The following is a 23,558-nucleotide window of genomic DNA, read 5'->3' as shown; positions in this document are numbered from 1 at the left end:
TCTGCACCTACACAACAGCTCACAGCCATCTGCATCTCCAGTCCCAAGAGACCAGCACTCTTCAGAACTGAGGGCACTACCTGCACCAGGTGCACATGAACGCACACAGGTAAACACAAACTCCAAGTTAAAATTCTGAAGTGTCACCAAATCTCTGAACTAACAACTCAAAAGGCTCCACATGTGAACCTGACAGAAATAAAGATCTCAAGTCCCAAGTCACTCTTCCTTCTCCAAATTGGTTTGAAAAGCACAAATCATTGGGTTGAACTTTGACTGTGATCAAATACAACCACATTTAAGTATTTAACCAGAGTAAAACACCACCACCAACAACAACACACAGGAATTATGGTACCATGGACACGTGGAGAAACATCGAGGACAAGATTATTACTGGTTACTTTTAAAACCTCAATGTCTTAATGTTAGATCATCTAAAAATGTATATTAATAACCATCTTAAGTATAAATATTATAGGAAAATGAAGTTCTACTCAAAATGTATGGGGGAAACTGGATACTTATATATGCCAATAAACTTAATTCAAATTTAATCTACCCTATCTACCAAGCATCATAAATAGTGTCGTATTTTCACAGTTTTGGAAAGCTCTGAAATGGGTAAGATGACAAACAGACAAAAAGCAGAATACTGAAATGATCTGTTAAGGTGAACACTACAGTCATAAGTTGGTACAGGCTTCAATCAAATTGTGTCAAACACTCACAGACTGAGTTTAGGCAATGTAAATATATATAATATATATTACAAAATATATATCATATATATACACACACACATATATATATCAAGGTTTCTATTTCTTTAGAACAGTGATTTAAAAAAAAAGTCATTCTATTTTATGCCTTTCCAAATTTCTTGCCTGAAATACTCTTGGCTACGTTGTAAAATTTTCAAGGAATTTGTGTAAAGAAGCCTTTAAAATGACACCATGTTAGTAAACCAACTTAACTGTACTGCGCACACCCGAATCCCAACACCACCTCTGCAGATTAAGAGAGATTTGGCATTTAACGTGGGTGCGCTGACATTTAATACATTTTTGAATGTTTAATCCGTAGTTCTGGTTGACTCGCTTAAAAATGTATAAAAAGTAAGCAATTGGCAAATGTAACAAGGATACAATCCAATGTGTTCACAGATTGGTTACCTGTGAGACTGGTGCTTTAACATGGGGTGGAATTCCAGAGGAAGAAACAGTACCACTAGGAGGCAGGTTTTTACTGGTCACTGAAGCCCAGGAGAAAGCCTGCAGGAAATGCAACAAACCTAGACTACTAATCATGGAAAACCACCAACATTCCTATAGGGAAACTTCCAAATATTTAATCTGTTTTCATTTCTAATCTGTTTCTTTATTGAAGGATTCCTAATAGAAAGGCACACACACACATGCCAGTCTGTGTGCCAACTTTCAAAATCTCATTATGCAAGATACAACTGTTTTGTCTCAACTGCTAAAACCACACCAAGTTCCTACATAAGCAAGTGGCAAACCACTGTCAGCTAAACATGCTATAAACTCTGAAGCAGAGAACTGACCTGCCCTCTTTGGGGAAGACATGACGTGAGGGTGGTGTTGCGGAGAAGCATGGGAAGAGCCGAGCACTGAGTACTGTTGGAGACTTAGCAGACATTACCGAGTGAACAAGGACTCCTGCACTACTCTGCTCTCACTGCCCACATCTACCTTAGCCATCTACCTGACAGAGATAGAGAAGTTTACATGCTACACTATGGGTGCCACACGTCTGTACAAGAGAATTAGTAGCGTGAGGAAACTGATCCCATTTCTATCACAAACAGGTGTCTCTCACAGATCAACTTCAGGTGGGACACCGCATGACTCCTGGAGCCTCAGAAGAGATGAGCAACTGAAAACCTCACACATGGACTTGATTATTTCATGTAAGTCATTCAACACTGCATACAGACAAGAGGAATCTTAGGTTATAAATCTCACTCTTCGGAATATTTTTGGGGTGGAGAGAAACCATGAGATCTCCCGAACAACAGAAACTCCAGCCGCTTTCATATACGTAGTATAGCTTACTACCTCATGTTCATAAGTATAGCCTACTATTTCATGAACGTAAGTGCAGCTCACTATTTCAGACAACAGAACCAAAACCATGCTTTATTAATGGCACCAAGTATGAAAACATGAGGTCCCAGATCAGAAACGTTCCTTTGATCTCACCTTTGGCGGTTCTTGAGGCAGAGAAGCAGGCTCAGTGGGAGGAGGAGTGGCGGACTTCTCCTCCAGCTCTTCCAAGTGTTTCTCCTCCGCTTGTGGTTTCAGCTCTTCAGTCTTTGTTTCCGACTCCGGCTCAGGTTCTGGTTCATGAGAGGATTCTTCCAAAGGCTCCTCTATGCCATTGCTAGAATGAAACGTCTCCGTCACTAGGTAGTCAAAGGAAATAAAACCCTCTTTCCAAACCACACTGTGACTAGGTATGCTCCTGTTGGCAACTTGTTCTGCACTTGTAAGAAAGTATTCTCCGGTCATACATATATATGTGGGGTTAGGAATGGATGAACAGGAAGTCCTGCCTGCCCTGCATATGCCAGAGCTCACCTCTAGTCTACACCCATCCTTTTTGTTTGTTTTGTTTTGTTGTTTGAGACAGGATTTTATTATGTATCCTTGGCTGGCCTGAAACTCACTATGGAGATCACAGGCCTCAGACCCAGTGAAGTGCTAGGAATAGAATGCACCATCACATCTGGTCCATCAATGTTTAAAAATGGGTTTTATTACTCTTGCACATAGGGTGTGTTTTGTTGTGTATACTGCCACAAGAGGGTATGAGATTCTCATGGCTAGGGTACAGGCAGCCATGTGGCATTGGGGATCAGCTGGTGCTCGTAACAGTGTGCCATCCCTACAGCCAAACCTCATCGTTTTAAATCTAAATGGTGACAAGGTTCACTCCAGTGTTAGGTATATAACCTGTGTTCATAACCATGTGTGTAGGGTCAGGCCGTGGGCATTCATCTCCTTCCACTTTATGTCAGGAGAAAACTTACGACACCAGGCTTGCAGGTGAGCATGGGCTGAGCACTTCTCTGCCATGTTAAAATAAAATTTTACAGAAAGAAATTTAGTGTACTGTCCTAAACAGCCTGCATTGTCAACCACAGCTCAACACAAACCATCGTAAGTAACCAAATACTGGCTTAAAAACAAAAAAACAGGTTTTAACAAAATCCAGGGGCTGAGGGTGTGGTTTGGTGGCAATGTGCATAATTTAACAGGCATGAAACACCTAGAATGAACTACAGTTAGTTCACTAAGGCCAACGTAACGCAGCCCTGCAAGTGCTGGCTAGTCTTACGTCACAGGGTGGGCTTCATAGTAAGCGCTGTTAGCATTCTCTTGCACAGGTTCCGGAGATGGCTGCCTGTCTTCTTGTTCCTCTTCCACTTCATCTTCTGACTCTGACAACACATGACACACCACATCTTTTTAAAAGAGGCTCTAACATATATACTGTAGTATGTTTAAGGGTTTGCTAGTTTAAAATGTCAGCAGACTTACAAAGGCAGTCATTCACTGAAATATTCCCTGTTCCCCACAAACTAAAGAGAACAAGCAGGAAAAATGATTATTATACTCTATTTTAACAAGATGTATTAGTAAAGAAAGGAAAAACAAAGAAGCTAAAAAAAAAACCATTATTTTGGTTTTGCTGTCCTATTTAAGCGTGGTAATGAAAAAACTGGTATTCTTCTTAGTGGAGGATGAATAACTACAGTACAGCCACAACTTGGGTGACAAAGACAGAAAAGAGTGAGTTCTAGGCTACTCATCTCATTTTGATAAAAGCGTCTGTGTCCCCAAGACATGTCCAGAGTGTGCACCAAACTCTAGTAGTTTATACTAACTCCCTACGTTTGACTTTTACATAATTCATGTACACACACAGTTATACTACCCCTAACAAAAATTTAAAGGGGAAAAGAGAATTTCAGGTCAAATAAACAGCAAACTTCCCAAAGTTTCATACTTACAGAAATGGCAAAGACAGACCATTGAGAGAACCTTTCCCCTTCTAGTTAAGCTCACCTTCATCAAGTTCTGGTTCGGAATCTCCAAATACTTCATCCTCATAACGAAACATATCATTGTGAACATAAAATTTATTTGGAACAGATCCCTACAGGAAAACAACATACAAATATTCCATGAATACCCATAAATAGAAGTGCCCACAATATCCTCCAAGAACTGTAAACATCCATGGTAAGTCACACAATCTCACATGCAATCTATATCACGATGCTAACTCAGAGAAGACAAACATCACCAAATGACTGTTATAAAATATGGTAGCACCAAAAAAAAAAAAAAAAAAAAAAAAGGGGGGGGGGGTGTGCTGGAGAGATGGCTCTGTGGTTAAGAGCACAGGCTGCTCTTCCAGAGGTCCTGAGTTTAAGTCCCAGCAACCACATGGTGGCTCACAACCATATGTAGTGGGATCCAATGCCCTCTTCTGGAGTGTCTGAAGACAGGGACAATGTACTCATACATAAAATTTTAAAAAATGTGGGGGGCCAATGCCTGTAATCCCATCTCTTCCAAGTCAGAGAAAGAGAGCCACAGATCAAGCTATAGGAAGACTGTGTTAAAAAATAAAATCCATAATACACACACATGAAAATGTCAAAAGCCCAGCATCATGAATGAGTAGACACTAGTGATTAAAAATAAAAATTAATTTCTGCCCGACTGAGAAAATTAAAGTTAATTTTCTTGACGTAATGACCTGCAATTGCAATCAGAGCTTCGACATTAGTTTATAGTAATTCAGTCATTTCTCTTATTCAAGGGGCTGAGACTCTAGATCAATACTTTTATAATTATATAATACTGCACTCTATTATATATAGCTGATCACAGATGAAGTTTTTTTAAAGATTTATTTATTTATTATATGTAAGTACACTGTCGCTGTGTTCAGACACACCAGAAGAGGGCATCAGATCCCATTACAGATGGTTATGAGCCACCATGTGGTTGCTTGGATTTGAACTCAGGACCTCTGGAAGAGCAGCCGGTGCTCCTAACCACTGAGCCGTCTCTCCAGCCCCACAGATGAAGTTTTAATAAGGACTGATTGCTTGAGTAATGCATAGTTTGATTGCTTCTTCAGAGCTGCACTTAATGAAAATATATGGCCACCAATCTTACTGATGTAATATGCCCCACTGTAATGACCATCATAGTAAAAACTTACCAAATGACTTTTAAAAAAATAAAATTATTATGATTTAAAAACTTCTAAAAATTGAGTTAATAAAGTTTTTTTCACTTTTTCAAAACCTTTTTAAAATACAGTTTAATACTTCAAAGACCATGTGGGTTATTTTCCTGTCTTATGATCCTGGGAATCAAACTCAGAGCCTTCTACACAGAGCCATGTGCTCTACCACATCGTGCCAATCTTTTCCTTCTGTATTTATCATCCAGGTCCAGAGGTCCTGACACCCTTCCACGTCTATGGCTATCAGACACATCCATACAAGCAAGTAAAACACTCAAACACATAACTAAGAAACAAAAGTAGAGGCTGGGGAGACGACTCAGCAGGTGTGCTGCTCTCACAGGACAGGGTTTGATTTTGAGCACCTATGAAGGAACTGTCTCTAGCACCAGTTCCAGGACATCCGAAGATGTAGGTGTACACAACAGTATAGACATAAAGGCAGAACACCCAAGAAAGTAAATAAAATTCAAATATCAATTAATTTAAAAAACAGGCAAATCCAAAGCCTGTAGGAAGAAACCTAGCATCCAATAAACTATTAACGAATAACTCCCACAAACACAAAGCAAACAAAGTGAAAACTTACTTCAGGAGCCAGAACAAAGGTCTGCATAAACTTCCTCTCAGGCTGGCCACTGTTCGACAGCAACCCCATGACCTGTACCACTACACCATCACTCAAGGTCGCATGAGCGTCCACATGACGGATTTTGGTATGACATTCACTGAAGTTCAGAGATAACACTTTGTGGTGTATATCCTTTACAGGGGAAAAGGGTAAAATAAATTTCTCATGTTACCACATTAACTGCACATCATTGCGTGCACATTTCCTCACAACCCAAAAAGAGTAACTACTTGCCACTTTTGCATTAATTAGAGTTCAGTCCAGAAACTATGTATTACCACAGACTCCTGTAACTACTATCCACTCTATACAAGAAATCCGAATGCATGTTGATGCTGTGTTGCAGTCTGGGTGTTATGCAGCTCTCCCCTTCATTCCTCTGCTTATCTCAGTTGATAGAGCTTGCGATTTAATCTCAGGGTTTCGGGTTTGAGCCCCATTGGGGGCCAGATGTACAAGTACCTTTTATGTAATTGCAGTCTTACTACCACTGTCTGCTAACCTAGGCCTCATCCTGGAAGCTTCTAGCTTCCGTACAAGCTAATCTAGGCCTAGAACGTTCTCAGTCTTTGAGACTTGCTGCTGAATAAGCTCATCCCCATTCCTGGTTTTTCTGAACTCTGGCTGGTTGGTTCAACTCAGCCGTTCTGGCTCTAAGCTGACTGACTCAATCTGACTTCTCTCTCTCTCAGCCTCTCCTGAACTGCTCTGCTTGACCTCATGCTAACTCTGGCAATCTGTTCTGATCCTCTGGCTCCTTCTCATTCCCCGACTCATTCTGTCTTCACCTGTGTCTAGCTTGTTCTCTCTTCAACCTGTTTCTGAAAACTGTTCTGGTAAAATGGCTTTCTTTCTCTCTGCACTGCCCTTTAAGTAGCTTCCCTTTCCTCTCTCTTCTCGTTGGGCAGATCCTATCCTGTCAGCTCTTTCTGATTCATCACTTTGACTGCCACTCAATTACACATCATTTCAAACTTGGGTGCTTCCTTCTACAAACTAACCTTACCTTCATTGTTTGGGATGAAAGTTCTGTGCTAAGGACTTGTCTGTATTGCAACCAGGAATTAAAAGTGTGCGCTAAGGCTAAGCCACACCATAACTAGAAACTTTTTTTTTTCAGTAACTAACAGTCTTGGGGTTCACAGCGATCAAATGTCCTGCAACAGGACCAGATGACCATTCTCATAAACTGTTACCAACTGCCTTTGACCTCACACCTAATTTTATTTTATGATATTTACTTTATTATGCTGATATTCTTTTTTTTATATTTTTATATTTTTCTTCCTGTTTGCTACGGACCAAGCCTGGAGTGCAACTGAATCCCCAAATCCTCCAACATCCTCTCTTCCCATCAAGATCAGTTATTTCGCACATTCCTGTAATATGCAAAATACACTTTCTCAACTATGTGTATAAAGCATTCCGAGTTCTCCTTTTAAATACATCCTAATACAAATGCAGTTCTACTAAAACTCTTTATAGCAAAAGATCACACCAAAGACACCTACTGAAAGGCTTTTTTTAAAAAGCCATCTTAATTCAGAGACATTTTGAAAATAGGTAATTTGTGACTTACATTTTGGCCATAAACTGCTTCCTGGGGCTTTCCACTGGCATCCACTCCACCATGAACATAGGAGGAATTCCTGCCATAAAACCTGCGAAACCGCCACAAGTCAAAATATCACACCGACATGTCAAGAAAGTTTAGGATCTAGCCATTGGAGTTCTGCTAACAAATAGGTAAAGGGGTCCGGTACTTAGTCATAAACATGGATGTGACCACTCCCCACAGAGTTGCTGTAAGGGTTAAATGAGTCAATGCCCACAGACTCCTTCCTCAGCATATCCATACAACAAAGCAGATGCCCAATCAGCTACCCTCAAATCTGGGTCAATCTTTTCTTATCGCCTCATTTAAAACCGAAAGAGTAAGTCCAAGTGCATCCTAAATACACTTAGTGCTCTAGTAACTTAGTGATCAATTACCTTCTTCTCATAAAAACTCACTGTCCAGACTTATCTGAAAATCCTACGTCCATTAATACTCTCTTCAGTGACCTCCAAGTGTTACTAACTCCACAGCTTACAGCTTACAAATAATTGAATTAATTCAAAGACCAGTGAAAGTCTACAATCATCTTGACATTGGCTTTCCCTTTGAATGCTAAGTAACTCATAAGGTGTTCTTCAGCACTACGGAGCAGGCAGAAGAAAGGAAAAACCCGTCCAATAGTTAAACATGTCATTATTTTCAGTGACATATACTGATTCTTTTAATCCTAACAACTTCATAAAATGGTGCTATTATCTAAGTGTGCACACAATCCACATAACCAGCTCACACCATCTGACATGTCACTTCAGCTCCAGGGGGAGCCCAATTCCTTCAGCCTCCTCAGATGCCCGCACACATGTGCAATGCCTACACACCACAACACACACACACACACACACTTAAATCTTCAGGGGCTGGAGAGATGGCTCAGTGGTTAGAGCGCTCTTCCAGAGGTCCTGAGTTCAAATCCCAGCAACCACATGGTGGCTCACAACCATCTGTAATGAGGTCAGATGCCCTCTTCTGGTGTGTCTGAAGACAGCTACAGTGCACTTATAGATAATAAACAAAATTTTTTTTAAAAAAAACTTCATAAAACCTAAGAAATAATCAGACCTTAGATATGACAACTGGTCAAGGAACTTACTCTAAGAATATAATTAAGGTATATAAAAAGGGCTATCTGAGGAGAAAAGTATTAAAAATTTTATTGGGTTTTTAGATTTCTTGCCTGTATCTATGTAGTGCACCCTGTATGCCTTTTCAGGATCCTATAAGACTGAGTTACAGACGGTTTTCAGTTGAAACATGGGTGTTGGAATCAAACTCAAGCCTCTCCAAGACCAACAAATGCTTTTTACTTACTGCTGACTCATCTTCCAACTCCTTGGTGAAAAATTTAAAAGCATCAAAGCTTATTAGGAGTAGAAGAGAGAGAGGGGCTGGGGATGTAGCTCAGTGGTAGAGCGCTTGCCTGGCATGCGCAAGGCCCTGGGTTGGCCCCAGCGGAGAGGAAAGCGGAGAGGAAAGCGGAGAGGAAAGCGGAGAGGAAAGCGGAGAGGAAAGCGGAGAGGACAGCGGAGAGGACAGCGGAGAGGACAGCGGAGAGGACAGCGGAGAGGAAAGCGGAGAGGACAGCGGAGAGGACAGCGGAGAGGACAGCGGAGAGGAAAGCGGAGAGGAAAGCGGAGAGGACAGCGGAGAGGACAGCGGAGAGGACAGCGGAGAGGACAGCGGAGAGGACAGCGGAGAGGAAAGCGGAGAGGAAAGCGGAGAGGAAAGCGGAGAGGAAAGCGGAGAGGAAAGCGGAGAGGAAAGCGGAGAGGACAGCGGAGAGGACAGCGGAGAGGACAGCGGAGAGGACAGCGGAGAGGACAGCGGAGAGGACAGCGGAGAGGACAGCGGAGAGGACAGCGGAGAGGACAGCGGAGAGGACAGCGGAGAGGACAGCGGAGAGGAAAGCGGAGAGGAAAGCGGAGAGGACAGCGGAGAGGAAAGCGGAGAGGAAAGCGGAGAGGAAAGCGGAGAGGAAAGCGGAGAGGACAGCGGAGAGGAAAGCGGAGAGGAAAGCGGAGAGGACAGCGGAGAGGAAAGCGGAGAGGAAAGCGGAGAGGAAAGCGGAGAGGAAAGCGGAGAGGACAGCGGAGAGGAAAGCGGAGAGGACAGCGGAGAGGACAGCGGAGAGGACAGCGGAGAGGACAGCGGAGAGGAAAGCGGAGAGGAAAGCGGAGAGGACAGCGGAGAGGACAGCGGAGAGGAAAGCGGAGAGGAAAGCGGAGAGGAAAGCGGAGAGGACAGCGGAGAGGAAAGCGGAGAGGAAAGCGGAGAGGAAAGCGGAGAGGAAAGCGGAGAGGACAGCGGAGAGGAAAGCGGAGAGGAAAGCGGAGAGGAAAGCGGAGAGGACAGCGGAGAGGAAAGCGGAGAGGACAGCGGAGAGGAAAGCGGAGAGGACAGCGGAGAGGAAAGCGGAGAGGAAAGCGGAGAGGACAGCGGAGAGGACAGCGGAGAGGACAGCGGAGAGGACAGCGGAGAGGACAGCGGAGAGGAAAGCGGAGAGGAAAGCGGAGAGGACAGCGGAGAGGACAGCGGAGAGGAAAGCGGAGAGGAAAGCGGAGAGGACAGCGGAGAGGACAGCGGAGAGGACAGCGGAGAGGACAGCGGAGAGGACAGCGGAGAGGAAAGCGGAGAGGAAAGCGGAGAGGACAGCGGAGAGGACAGCGGAGAGGACAGCGGAGAGGAAAGCGGAGAGGAAAGCGGAGAGGAAAGCGGAGAGGACAGCGGAGAGGACAGCGGAGAGGACAGCGGAGAGGACAGCGGAGAGGACAGCGGAGAGGAAAGCGGAGAGGACAGCGGAGAGGACAGCGGAGAGGACAGCGGAGAGGACAGCGGAGAGGAAAGCGGAGAGGAAAGCGGAGAGGAAAGCGGAGAGGACAGCGGAGAGGACAGCGGAGAGGACAGCGGAGAGGACAGCGGAGAGGACAGCGGAGAGGACAGCGGAGAGGACAGCGGAGAGGAAAGCGGAGAGGAAAGCGGAGAGGAAAGCGGAGAGGAAAGCGGAGAGGACAGCGGAGAGGACAGCGGAGAGGACAGCGGAGAGGACAGCGGAGAGGACAGCGGAGAGGACAGCGGAGAGGACAGCGGAGAGGAAAGCGGAGAGGACAGCGGAGAGGAAAGCGGAGAGGAAAGCGGAGAGGAAAGCGGAGAGGAAAGCGGAGAGGAAAGCGGAGAGGACAGCGGAGAGGACAGCGGAGAGGACAGCGGAGAGGAAAGCGGAGAGGAAAGCGGAGAGGAAAGCGGAGAGGAAAGCGGAGAGGAAAGCGGAGAGGACAGCGGAGAGGACAGCGGAGAGGACAGCGGAGAGGACAGCGGAGAGGACAGCGGAGAGGACAGCGGAGAGGACAGCGGAGAGGAAAGCGGAGAGGACAGCGGAGAGGACAGCGGAGAGGACAGCGGAGAGGACAGCGGAGAGGACAGCGGAGAGGAAAGCGGAGAGGACAGCGGAGAGGACAGCGGAGAGGACAGCGGAGAGGACAGCGGAGAGGACAGCGGAGAGGACAGCGGAGAGGAAAGCGGAGAGGACAGCGGAGAGGACAGCGGAGAGGACAGCGGAGAGGACAGCGGAGAGGACAGCGGAGAGGAAAGCGGAGAGGACAGCGGAGAGGACAGCGGAGAGGACAGCGGAGAGGACAGCGGAGAGGAAAGCGGAGAGGACAGCGGAGAGGAAAGCGGAGAGGACAGCGGAGAGGAAAGCGGAGAGGACAGCGGAGAGGACAGCGGAGAGGACAGCGGAGAGGAAAGCGGAGAGGAAAGCGGAGAGGAAAGCGGAGAGGAAAGCGGAGAGGACAGCGGAGAGGAAAGCGGAGAGGACAGCGGAGAGGACAGCGGAGAGGACAGCGGAGAGGAAAGCGGAGAGGAAAGCGGAGAGGAAAGCGGAGAGGAAAGCGGAGAGGAAAGCGGAGAGGAAAGCGGAGAGGACAGCGGAGAGGACAGCGGAGAGGAAAGCGGAGAGGACAGCGGAGAGGACAGCGGAGAGGACAGCGGAGAGGAAAGCGGAGAGGACAGCGGAGAGGACAGCGGAGAGGACAGCGGAGAGGACAGCGGAGAGGACAGCGGAGAGGAAAGCGGAGAGGACAGCGGAGAGGACAGCGGAGAGGACAGCGGAGAGGACAGCGGAGAGGACAGCGGAGAGGACAGCGGAGAGGACAGCGGAGAGGACAGCGGAGAGGACAGCGGAGAGGAAAGCGGAGAGGACAGCGGAGAGGACAGCGGAGAGGACAGCGGAGAGGAAAGCGGAGAGGAAAGCGGAGAGGACAGCGGAGAGGACAGCGGAGAGGACAGCGGAGAGGACAGCGGAGAGGACAGCGGAGAGGAAAGCGGAGAGGAAAGCGGAGAGGAAAGCGGAGAGGAAAGCGGAGAGGAAAGCGGAGAGGAAAGCGGAGAGGACAGCGGAGAGGACAGCGGAGAGGACAGCGGAGAGGACAGCGGAGAGGACAGCGGAGAGGACAGCGGAGAGGACAGCGGAGAGGACAGCGGAGAGGACAGCGGAGAGGACAGCGGAGAGGACAGCGGAGAGGAAAGCGGAGAGGAAAGCGGAGAGGACAGCGGAGAGGAAAGCGGAGAGGAAAGCGGAGAGGAAAGCGGAGAGGAAAGCGGAGAGGACAGCGGAGAGGAAAGCGGAGAGGAAAGCGGAGAGGACAGCGGAGAGGAAAGCGGAGAGGAAAGCGGAGAGGAAAGCGGAGAGGAAAGCGGAGAGGACAGCGGAGAGGAAAGCGGAGAGGACAGCGGAGAGGACAGCGGAGAGGACAGCGGAGAGGACAGCGGAGAGGAAAGCGGAGAGGAAAGCGGAGAGGACAGCGGAGAGGACAGCGGAGAGGAAAGCGGAGAGGAAAGCGGAGAGGAAAGCGGAGAGGACAGCGGAGAGGAAAGCGGAGAGGAAAGCGGAGAGGAAAGCGGAGAGGAAAGCGGAGAGGACAGCGGAGAGGAAAGCGGAGAGGAAAGCGGAGAGGAAAGCGGAGAGGACAGCGGAGAGGAAAGCGGAGAGGACAGCGGAGAGGAAAGCGGAGAGGACAGCGGAGAGGAAAGCGGAGAGGAAAGCGGAGAGGACAGCGGAGAGGACAGCGGAGAGGACAGCGGAGAGGACAGCGGAGAGGACAGCGGAGAGGAAAGCGGAGAGGAAAGCGGAGAGGACAGCGGAGAGGACAGCGGAGAGGAAAGCGGAGAGGAAAGCGGAGAGGACAGCGGAGAGGACAGCGGAGAGGACAGCGGAGAGGACAGCGGAGAGGAAAGCGGAGAGGAAAGCGGAGAGGAAAGCGGAGAGGACAGCGGAGAGGACAGCGGAGAGGACAGCGGAGAGGAAAGCGGAGAGGAAAGCGGAGAGGAAAGCGGAGAGGACAGCGGAGAGGACAGCGGAGAGGACAGCGGAGAGGACAGCGGAGAGGACAGCGGAGAGGAAAGCGGAGAGGACAGCGGAGAGGACAGCGGAGAGGACAGCGGAGAGGACAGCGGAGAGGAAAGCGGAGAGGAAAGCGGAGAGGAAAGCGGAGAGGACAGCGGAGAGGACAGCGGAGAGGACAGCGGAGAGGACAGCGGAGAGGACAGCGGAGAGGACAGCGGAGAGGACAGCGGAGAGGAAAGCGGAGAGGAAAGCGGAGAGGAAAGCGGAGAGGAAAGCGGAGAGGAAAGCGGAGAGGACAGCGGAGAGGACAGCGGAGAGGACAGCGGAGAGGACAGCGGAGAGGACAGCGGAGAGGACAGCGGAGAGGACAGCGGAGAGGAAAGCGGAGAGGACAGCGGAGAGGAAAGCGGAGAGGAAAGCGGAGAGGAAAGCGGAGAGGAAAGCGGAGAGGAAAGCGGAGAGGACAGCGGAGAGGACAGCGGAGAGGACAGCGGAGAGGAAAGCGGAGAGGAAAGCGGAGAGGAAAGCGGAGAGGAAAGCGGAGAGGAAAGCGGAGAGGACAGCGGAGAGGACAGCGGAGAGGACAGCGGAGAGGACAGCGGAGAGGACAGCGGAGAGGACAGCGGAGAGGACAGCGGAGAGGAAAGCGGAGAGGACAGCGGAGAGGACAGCGGAGAGGACAGCGGAGAGGACAGCGGAGAGGACAGCGGAGAGGAAAGCGGAGAGGACAGCGGAGAGGACAGCGGAGAGGACAGCGGAGAGGACAGCGGAGAGGACAGCGGAGAGGACAGCGGAGAGGAAAGCGGAGAGGACAGCGGAGAGGACAGCGGAGAGGACAGCGGAGAGGACAGCGGAGAGGACAGCGGAGAGGAAAGCGGAGAGGACAGCGGAGAGGACAGCGGAGAGGACAGCGGAGAGGACAGCGGAGAGGAAAGCGGAGAGGACAGCGGAGAGGAAAGCGGAGAGGACAGCGGAGAGGAAAGCGGAGAGGACAGCGGAGAGGACAGCGGAGAGGACAGCGGAGAGGAAAGCGGAGAGGAAAGCGGAGAGGAAAGCGGAGAGGAAAGCGGAGAGGACAGCGGAGAGGAAAGCGGAGAGGACAGCGGAGAGGACAGCGGAGAGGACAGCGGAGAGGAAAGCGGAGAGGAAAGCGGAGAGGAAAGCGGAGAGGAAAGCGGAGAGGAAAGCGGAGAGGACAGCGGAGAGGAAAGCGGAGAGGAAAGCGGAGAGGAAAGCGGAGAGGACAGCGGAGAGGACAGCGGAGAGGAAAGCGGAGAGGACAGCGGAGAGGACAGCGGAGAGGACAGCGGAGAGGAAAGCGGAGAGGACAGCGGAGAGGACAGCGGAGAGGACAGCGGAGAGGACAGCGGAGAGGACAGCGGAGAGGAAAGCGGAGAGGACAGCGGAGAGGACAGCGGAGAGGACAGCGGAGAGGACAGCGGAGAGGACAGCGGAGAGGACAGCGGAGAGGACAGCGGAGAGGACAGCGGAGAGGACAGCGGAGAGGAAAGCGGAGAGGACAGCGGAGAGGACAGCGGAGAGGAAAGCGGAGAGGACAGCGGAGAGGACAGCGGAGAGGACAGCGGAGAGGACAGCGGAGAGGACAGCGGAGAGGACAGCGGAGAGGACAGCGGAGAGGACAGCGGAGAGGACAGCGGAGAGGACAGCGGAGAGGACAGCGGAGAGGACAGCGTGGTTAAACAAGCTGGTCTAAAACGGAAGCTGTTCCATCTTAAGACTCTGTCAACTATTTTATGGATATTCATGTGCACATGTGTTTGTGTGGGGGTCAGAGATGCTCCAGGTCATAAGTCTTTCCCACTGTCATGTTGCTGACCTCAAAGCTTTCCTATTAGTAATATAGTTATATTATTATAGCTAGTTGAAAACCAGGTGGTGAATCCCAGCACTCACGAGACAGTTCAAGAACTCTGAGACTAAGGCCAGCCTGGTCTATACAGGACAGCCAGGGCTACCCAGAGAAACACAGAAGGCTGTCAGTTGTCAAATACGAGAAATACAGAATTAAAGTGCCTACATTAAGACCAGCATAAAGTTTACATGGGGGAAAAATCATCTCCAGAAAGGAAACCCAGAAAACAGTAAACACAAACCTTTCCTAAATACAGAACTTAACATGTCAAACAGTATGCCTACAAAATCTAATTCCAGAGAGCTTACCCAAGACCTACATAGAGTCAGTAACAGCCTCTCTGAGGGAAGTAACAAAGGACGGACAGCAGCTTCAAAGACTCATCTTTAGAGTCTCACTTACCCTCCACTTCCTCAAGGACTGCTTCCACCCAGAATAGGACTTAGCAAGAACTGCCCACCACACACTGCATCCCAGCCTCGGGATTAAGCTTATGGATGCCCAACTCTCACCAAGATAGTGAACAAGCTACTAATAGCGTCTGGAGAGTAATACTGCTTCTCAGATGAGAGCACAGATCCTTCACGGATATGTAGCTCTAACACTATGAAAACTTGAAAAGACCAGTTTAAGTCATTGATTTCTTTCTTTTTTATTTTATTTTTTTTAAGATTTATTCATTTATTATATATAAGTACACTGCAGCTGTCTTCAGATACACCAGAAGAGGGCATTGGATCCCATTACAGATGGTTGTGAGCCACCATGTGGTTGCTGGGAATTGAACTCAGGACCTCTGGAAGAGCAGTCAGTTCTCTTAACCGCTGAGCCATCTCTCCAGCCCTCTTTTTTATTTTTTAAGGTATCTTTTTTTTAAAAAAGGATTTATTTCATGTATGTGAGTACACTGTTGTCACCAGAAGAGGGCATTGGATCTTCAGATACACCAGAAGAGGGCATCGGATCTCTTTACAGATGGTTGTGAGCCATCATGTGGTTGCTGGGATTTAAACTCGGGACCTCTGGAAGAGCAGTCAGTGCTCTTAACCACTGAGCCATTTCATCAGCCCAAGTCACTGATTTCTAATCACACTCACTGTAACCTTGTAGTGAGTCAAGCTCCACATTAGAATAATGAAACACAAAATACTAAGGAGTGTGTGTGTTTAACCAAATGTGTTATGGTACTAAGATATGACATGTTGTTCCTGTTTGCAAAGAAACTATCAACATATAACGTAATAGATCAGACAATAAGCGTGGCCATACCCAGCGAATACGAAGTAATGTCTGAATTTTACCTGTGCAGATACTCGGGAGCTTTATTCAGCAAAGTATAATATTGCCTCACAAACTCCCGCCCCACAAGCAGCGGACTGGGCTTCTCCATAACCATTTCTTTGCTGCACAATGTCAAATGCTGGAGGAGAAAACACAAGAAACAGCTTTTAAGTCATCTTTGTAAAATAACCACAAAACGGGTTGGGGATTTAGCTCAGTGGTAGAGCGCTTGCCTAGCAAGCGCAAGGCCCTGGGTTCGGTCCCCAGCCCCGGAAAAAAAAAAAAAGATAAATAACATATGGTGATCTGATAAGATGCACGGGGTTATTGTTCCTGTTGAGGCTTCCTTTGTGACAGATTGTATGGTCAATTGTGGAGAAAGTTCTGCAAGGTACTAAGAAATAGATTTATTAAAAAAAAAAATAACCACAAAACAAATCGTCTTAGATATATAACTGAGAATAAAGTAAATTAACACCATTTATTAAAATGTATCACAGTAGAGAAATAAATGTCTAGCCTAGGAGATGGTACAGCAAGCAGCTAAGAGCCTATTCTAACGGAGCACCCGCATCAAGGAACACAACCATATACTCTAGTTCCACGGGGTCTGTCTGCTTGTCTCTGCTTGGCATCTCCTTGGGCACCAGGCACACACATAGTACACAGACACGTGTGCAAACAAAACACCCATATACATTAAATAAAAATGGAAAAATCAGCTTAGTTAAGAACAACTTACTACTTATACACATAGCCCTCAGAACAGCCTAATTACAGCCAACATAAAGAATAAGGAACAGCAGGCTACACAGATGACTCCTAACTGCCTGGAACTGCAGCCCCAGAGCAACGGGACCTCTAACCCCAGGTGCCCATGCGCCGCTCGCGCGCTCTCGCTCTCTCCCTCCCTCCCTCTCTCTCTCTCTCGCGCTCTCTCTCGCGCTCTCTCTCTCTCTCTCTCACACACACACACACACACACACAAATACACGATTAAAAATATATCCTGGGGCTGGAGAGATGGCTCAGCGGTTAGAGCACTGACTGCTCTTCCAGAGGTCCTGAGTTCAATTCCCAGCAACCACATGGTGGCTCACAACCATATGTAATGGGATCTGATGCTCTCTTCTGCTGTGTCTGAAGGCAGCTACAGTGTATTTATATAATAAATGAATAAATAAATATTTAAAGAAAAAAAATATATATATATCTTGGAATGGCGTAGCAGCTAAAAAGCACTTCTTGCTCTTGCAGAGGACAGCTCCCAGAAGCTCCATGGTGGTTCACAACTGTGTTCTAAGAAACCAGATACCCTATTCCGACCTCCAGAGGCACTAGGCAAACAAGTGGTACGTACACACACACACACACACACACACACACACTCACTCTCTCTCTCTCTCTCTCTCTCTCTCACTCACTCCCTCTCCCTCTCTGACGAGGAGAGGAAACGGAGAGGGCCAGTGGAATGGCTCAGGAGGTAGAGCCATTTGCCTGATCTGAGCTTAATTCCTCAGGACCAACATGGTGGAGAAAATGGACTTTCATAGTTTGTCTTCTGACCTCCACACTTCTATGTACACACAAAGAGAAAGTCCCAAACCCTACTTTTTTTTTTAGTAAGGTGGCTGATTACATCTACACTAATCAGTAGCGTAGTATAAGTCCAAGAAATAGCCCTCGGTTCAATCTCCAGTACCAAAAGATGTGTATAAACCAACAGACACAAACACTTGCATGTGCACACACACGCACTCACTCAAGTACACACAAGCACATTGTCTTAAAAGGGTGTGACTACTTTTATTCATGTGCACGTGTGTGCCCAAAGCAACCAGAAGAGGGCATCATGTTCAAGCCCTGGACTGTGGATCAAAGGCACTGTCAATCATGCTATGTGAAGAATAGCAATGTGGGGCCCAAACCAAACCTCTTTTCTTAAAAATACTCCAGGGAGGAACAAAACAAACCCAAACACACATCTTAGTGTGTGTGTATCCATCAGGCAAATCAAAATGCTACCTGAACTCCTATTTTAACGATTTTCAATACAGGTTTTCTTTAAATAGCAAAGACATCCAGTCATCCTAATACAATGTGGCACTTGACTGTCAGGAGGTGCTAAGGTGAAGCCCAGAGGTTAAGTGCTGCTTTAGAATCGCAGTGTTTCCTGTCCTTCTGCTTAGCTGTTCCTTCCTCTGCAACTGTCCTTCTAGACTTGAATTTTTATATGGTGTCTCACTTTAAAAAAAAAAAAAGTCATGAAGCAGATGCAAACAGCACACTACAAGTGCCACTATCTTCCTCAAACACAACGTTTCAGAGGCTGACAACCCTAAGCAGAGAGACTCAGGTGCTACACTTAAGCCATGGTGCTGCGCTGACAAACAGGTGAAATGCAGGACTGGCCCCAAGTTCTACCCACACTTCGAGCCAACACACCAGTGCTCTCTCACGTGCACATGTGAGAAAACATGTCCACAGACAAACTCAGGGCCGCTCGCCAGACACTGTCCTCTTTCTTAAAAGACAGTCTCCATTGGCCTGGAACTTACCAAATGTTAGGCTGTCTTCTGAGTGGTACAACAGTATTCACTCAAAAATATGAAAAATAGAAAAATTTCCAGTGTAGACAAGAACATCCACTTTATCAAGAATTACAACTGTGAACATTGCTATCTAAGAATCTTAGCTTCAAAAAGGACGTGAGCCAAGCTTAGTGGCTCGGGCCTCAAGATGAAGCAGTGCGAGTCTGAGGCAAAAGAATCATTTCAGGCCAACCTGGAATGCAGAATGAAGCTGTGTGTTGTTAGGTTTATTTTACACACACACACACACACACACACACACAGTGTTTTGCTCGCATGTACATCTGCGCACCACGTGCAGGCCTGAAGGTCGGAGGAGGACATGGGATCCGAAGGAACTGAGGTTATAGACAGTTGTGATTATTATGTGGATGCTGGAATTGAACGCAGAAAGTGCTCTTAACTTCTGAGCCATCTCTCTGAAGCCCTGAAGCTTTGTTTTTTTTTTTCCCCCAAATTTTATTTATTTAATGTATGAGTGCTCTGCTGCATATACATCTGCCAGCCTGAAGAGGGCATCGGATCCCCCTATAAATAGCTGTGAGCCACCATGTGGTTGCTGGGAATTGAACTCAGGTCCTCTGAAGAGCAGCCAATGCTCTTAACCACTGAGCCATCTCTCCAGCCCTGAACTTTTGTTATCAACACTATGTTATAAAATCTAATGGGAGACCAGAAAATGACTGCCGCATGAAGGCAGGTCAACGGCAAGCAGCTGGAAGGCTTCCATCGCCACCACTGCCACTAGGAACATGTCTGTTCTTTGTGCTAGATTCTCACAAGATGAACAAATCTACGGCCATTAGCCTTACCGTGCACATCAAAGTTACTATGTCACAGTTACTTTTTAAATTTTCATTCCTTTCTGGTAACGATCTAACAGGCATGCTAACAGTTCGAAAATAGGGTTCTAGGGGCTGGAGAGATGGCTGGACAGTTAACAGCAGGGCTGCTTTTCCAATATACTTGGGGTGTGGTTGATTCCCAGCATTCACCGGGCAGGTCCAGTTTCAGGAGATCCAAGGCCTCCTTGAGCACTAGGCATAGATGTGGTGGCACAGATATGCAAGCAAAACACCCTCACATATACATTTAAGCAAAGCTAGCCTGCTAGGAGGGATGGCACACCTAATAGCACCAGGAGTTTGAGGCCTGCCTGATCTATAGAGTGAGTGTCATAAGAAAAGAAGAAAAGAAATGAAAAGCATGAAAGTGGGGCTGGAGAGATGGCTCAGCAGTTAAGAGCACTGACTGCTCTTCCAGAGGTCAGATCCCAGCAACCACATGGTAGCTCATGACTATCTGTAAAGGGATCTGATGCCGTGTGTGTGTGTGTGTGTGTGTGTGTGTGTGTGTGTGTGTGTGTGTAATCTTTTTTTTAAAAAGTAAAAAAAAAAGTACCAGGGATTTTAGTCAGTCTGCCTAATCTGAGGTCCTGGACTTCCATCAGATCATTGAGATGAAAATTCACTCAACATTACTGGTTTTGACAACAGAGGTCCACTCTAGTCAAGACTGGCCTTGAATTCACAGCAATCTTTCTGCCCAGGACTCCTGAACACTAGTATTAAGTAAATGTACTATGCCTGGCATAACATCACTAAGCTAAAAACTGCTCACTTTCAATATGCCCACATTAGTAAGAACAATATAATTCTAATGGCTAGAGTCTGGTTATACTAAAAATATTACTAAGTCAGGGTAAGCTAGGGAAGTTAGATGGGGAACAAAAGCAGGGAAATCTAGAAAAAGAACAGAGACTGGACAAATGGCTTGGTGGTTAAGAACTTCACAGGCCACTCTTCAATAGACCTGTTTTCTATTCCCAGCACCTACATGGCAGCTCAAAACCATGTCTAACTCCAGTTCCTGCAGATCTGAAGCCATCTGCTGGCCTCTGCAGGCACCAGGAATGCATGTGGTACAGACTTGCATGCAGGTTAAAACTCCAAACATAAAAAGGAAAGGCTCTGGGGCCAGGAGCTGTATGTAGTCAGCAAAAATGTGCTTCCACAGCTGGCCAGTTCTGGTCCAAGTCCCAACATCAGCACTAAGAGAGAAAAGCTCATGATACAGATCCTAAAGAGCAGCCAAACTTCACTGTCATCCAATGATAAACCATGAACCTGGTGATGTCTCAGACTTAAGTCCCCAATACTGCTAAAGGCCACAGAGCCTTTAAACAAGACACTGAAAAAACCAGAACAAAACTTAAAATTAAATTATGGTTTTCTTAACGGAAAGGCAATGTATATGATGAGCAAAAGAATGAAATTAATTTCAAAGAGCTACCAAATAGTAAACTTACTAGACCACATTACAATTGAAAAGATTGGGTTATCCAAAGCAAAATAATTTTAATTTCATAGATTATCTTAAATGGCCTCTCCCCATGTTCATACTAAGGACACTGCTCTACCACTAGTGATAAAATGGCTCTTCAGAAAAATCAAATTTAACTGCAAATACCTGACCATAATTACCAATGCAACTGTTTCAAAGTTTCAAATTTCAGAACATTCCTGCTTTTCAGACTGGAGATGTTCAAGCCTATGCATTTTCAAACAAAGGGACCTTTGATATTGTTATTCATTCATATTCATTCTCCCTCCCTCCCTCTCTCTCTCTCTCTCTCTCTCTCTCTCTCTCTCTCTCTCTCTGACACGGGTGTCATGTAGTGCAAAATCACCTTAGGTTTCTGCTCCTCCTGCCTTCAGTGCCTCAGAAGCAAATTACAATGTGACATCACTACAGGGAGTTTATGGAGCACAGGGGATCAAACCCAGGGCTTGCATGTTTTAAGCAAGAACTGCCAACAGAGCTATATCCTCAGTACCCTTTAGTCTTTATAAACCTCACTTGGAAGGGTATACGTTATCACTTTACACATGGAGAGTTCTAACAGCAGACTGTAGCCTCTTTAGCAGAATCTGTTTTCAAAGGCTACCCATGAGCAGCCCCAGCTCAGCTCAGCTCCGGGACATGATGCTTACACACACACACACACACACACACACACACACACACACACACACACACACACACACCCTGCCCTGTCCCCTCTCCAGGCTCAGGTAGGCCAAAGTCCATTCTCACAGATCTAAAGACTAGATCCCATTTTAGAATGCTAGCTCCATTTTAACACTGTAACCATATCCAAAGCTCCCGAAGGTCTTTGTTTAAAGTGACTTTAATGACCACAATACTATCTATCCACTCGATTTTAGGACAAGGTTGTGTCAACCTTGGATCCAAGAACCACAGTGATAAATTGAATGAGGTTATAGATAAGGCAACTATAGGGTAAGAGGCAAGTTCTGAAGTACAGAAGCTAAACATGACCACCACTAGGAAATGAGATGCTGCCCCCACCCTTCAGAAGCAAGGTCTCTCTCTGTAGCCCTGGCTGTCCTGAATTCCCTCTCTAGGACCAGGCTGCCCTCTGCTTCAGGACCTCCCCTCCTGCCTCTGCCTCTGGAATGGCAGGCATCTATGTGCAACCATGCCCACCCTTACATTATGTTTTAAAGTCTAATGTATCCTGTGTTTCCTTTACCTCCTTCAATAGGGAGGGTCTTTACTTCACTTATAGAAAAGGGAAACTGATACTTAGAATTCAAAAGAGATCAAGGTTCCTCAGCCTGCGCCCCAAGAACAGGAGTCATCAGCATGTTTTCATTCCTTACACGTCTGCTTTGGGCCAGCTGTGGTGGCATACGCCTTCTAATTCCAGCACTTGCAAGGCAGAGACAGGTGGATCTGAGTTCAAGGCTAGCCGTGTGTGTGTGTGTGTGTGTGTGTGTGTGTGTGTGTGTGTGTGTGTGTGTACTGAGTTCAAGGACAGCTGGGGCTATAGAGACCCTGTCTCAAAGGGGGAAGGGGAAGGTGTGATGTAACAGCATAATATGATCATTTTTGTGGACAGAAGACTCTGAAAATTTAGGCTAGCCTGGTCTACATGGTGAGACCCAGGACATCCAAAACTACTACACATAGAGAGTCTCAAGAAGTCCAGAAAAAGATTAAAATTTTTGGAAGAATCAAGAATAAAAATTTTAGAGACTGGGTGTGGTGTCCCACTCCTTGAATCCCAGAACACAGGAGGTAGAGACAAGCCCATTCAAGGTCAGCCTGGTCTAGCTAGAGTTCAGGTTGGTCAGGACCAGAGACCCTTCACCTCAAAAAAAAAAAAAAAAAAAAGGCAAAGCAAACTAAAGGTGGTGAGCAGGTGACATTATTTTTGTGGGCAGCAATTTCTTAATGGCAGTCATGTTTAGCTTCTGTATGTCAGAACTTGCCCCATATATTAGGGTTCCTTTACCCATAACTTTGTCTATTACTGAGGCTCTTGGATCCAAGGTCACCACAACAAATCTAATCTCTGGGAATTCAAGACCAGACTGTCTCAAACACCACCACCACCAGGCTTTAGGAGCTGGAGAGACTTAAGAGTGCATACTGTTCTTATCAGCCCTGAGTTCTTCCTACCACCCACACTCGGCAGATACCAGTCTGCTTATAAGGCAAGCTCAGGAGACAACACCTCTGACACACACACACACACACACACACACACACACTTACATGGACATAATTAAAAGTTGTAAAATAAGCTCTTAAGAAACTCTACAGTTCGGGCTGGAGAGATGGCTCAGCGGTTAAGAGCACCCGACTGCTCTTCCAGAGGTTATGAGTTCAATTCGCAGCAACCACATGGTGGCTCACAACCATCTGTAAAGAGATCCGATGCCCTCTTCTGGTGTATCTGAAGACAGCTACAGTGTGTACTTATATATAATAAATAAATAAATCTTTAAATAATAAAATTAAAAAAAAAAAAAAAAAAAGAAACTCTACAGTTCAATTTTCATGTTGAGCATGTATCTGTAACACCAGAGCCAAGGAGGCAAAGGCAGGATGTTGTAAATTCCAGG

General features: G+C 46.9%; 1 protein-coding gene across 13 annotated transcripts in view; it reads right to left on the bottom strand.

Annotated features, from left to right (window-relative positions):
- G3bp2 (G3BP stress granule assembly factor 2) overlaps nucleotides 1-23,558 on the bottom strand; it is a 91,495-nt gene that overhangs the window by 9,538 nt on the left and 58,399 nt on the right. For 7 of the 13 annotated variants that reach the window (NM_001401437.1, XM_087582918.1, NM_001401436.1 and 4 more), the window contains 7 exon segments: nucleotides 1,176-1,274; nucleotides 2,226-2,406; nucleotides 3,364-3,466; nucleotides 4,095-4,185; nucleotides 5,882-6,055; nucleotides 7,503-7,584; nucleotides 16,054-16,172. In NM_001401437.1, coding sequence (NP_001388366.1) covers nucleotides 1,176-1,274; nucleotides 2,226-2,406; nucleotides 3,364-3,466; nucleotides 4,095-4,185; nucleotides 5,882-6,055; nucleotides 7,503-7,584; nucleotides 16,054-16,148 — 825 coding nt within the window. In that variant the 5' untranslated portion in view covers nucleotides 16,149-16,172. 13 annotated transcript variants of the gene reach the window in all.

Source organism: Rattus norvegicus, chromosome 14, assembly GCF_021556685.1.
Source record: "Rattus norvegicus strain SHRSP/BbbUtx chromosome 14, alternate assembly SHRSP_T2T, whole genome shotgun sequence".
NCBI lineage: Eukaryota > Metazoa > Chordata > Mammalia > Rodentia > Muridae > Rattus > Rattus norvegicus.
The sequence above is the reverse complement of the archived record's forward strand: the minus strand, read 5'-3'. Positions and strand labels throughout refer to the sequence as shown.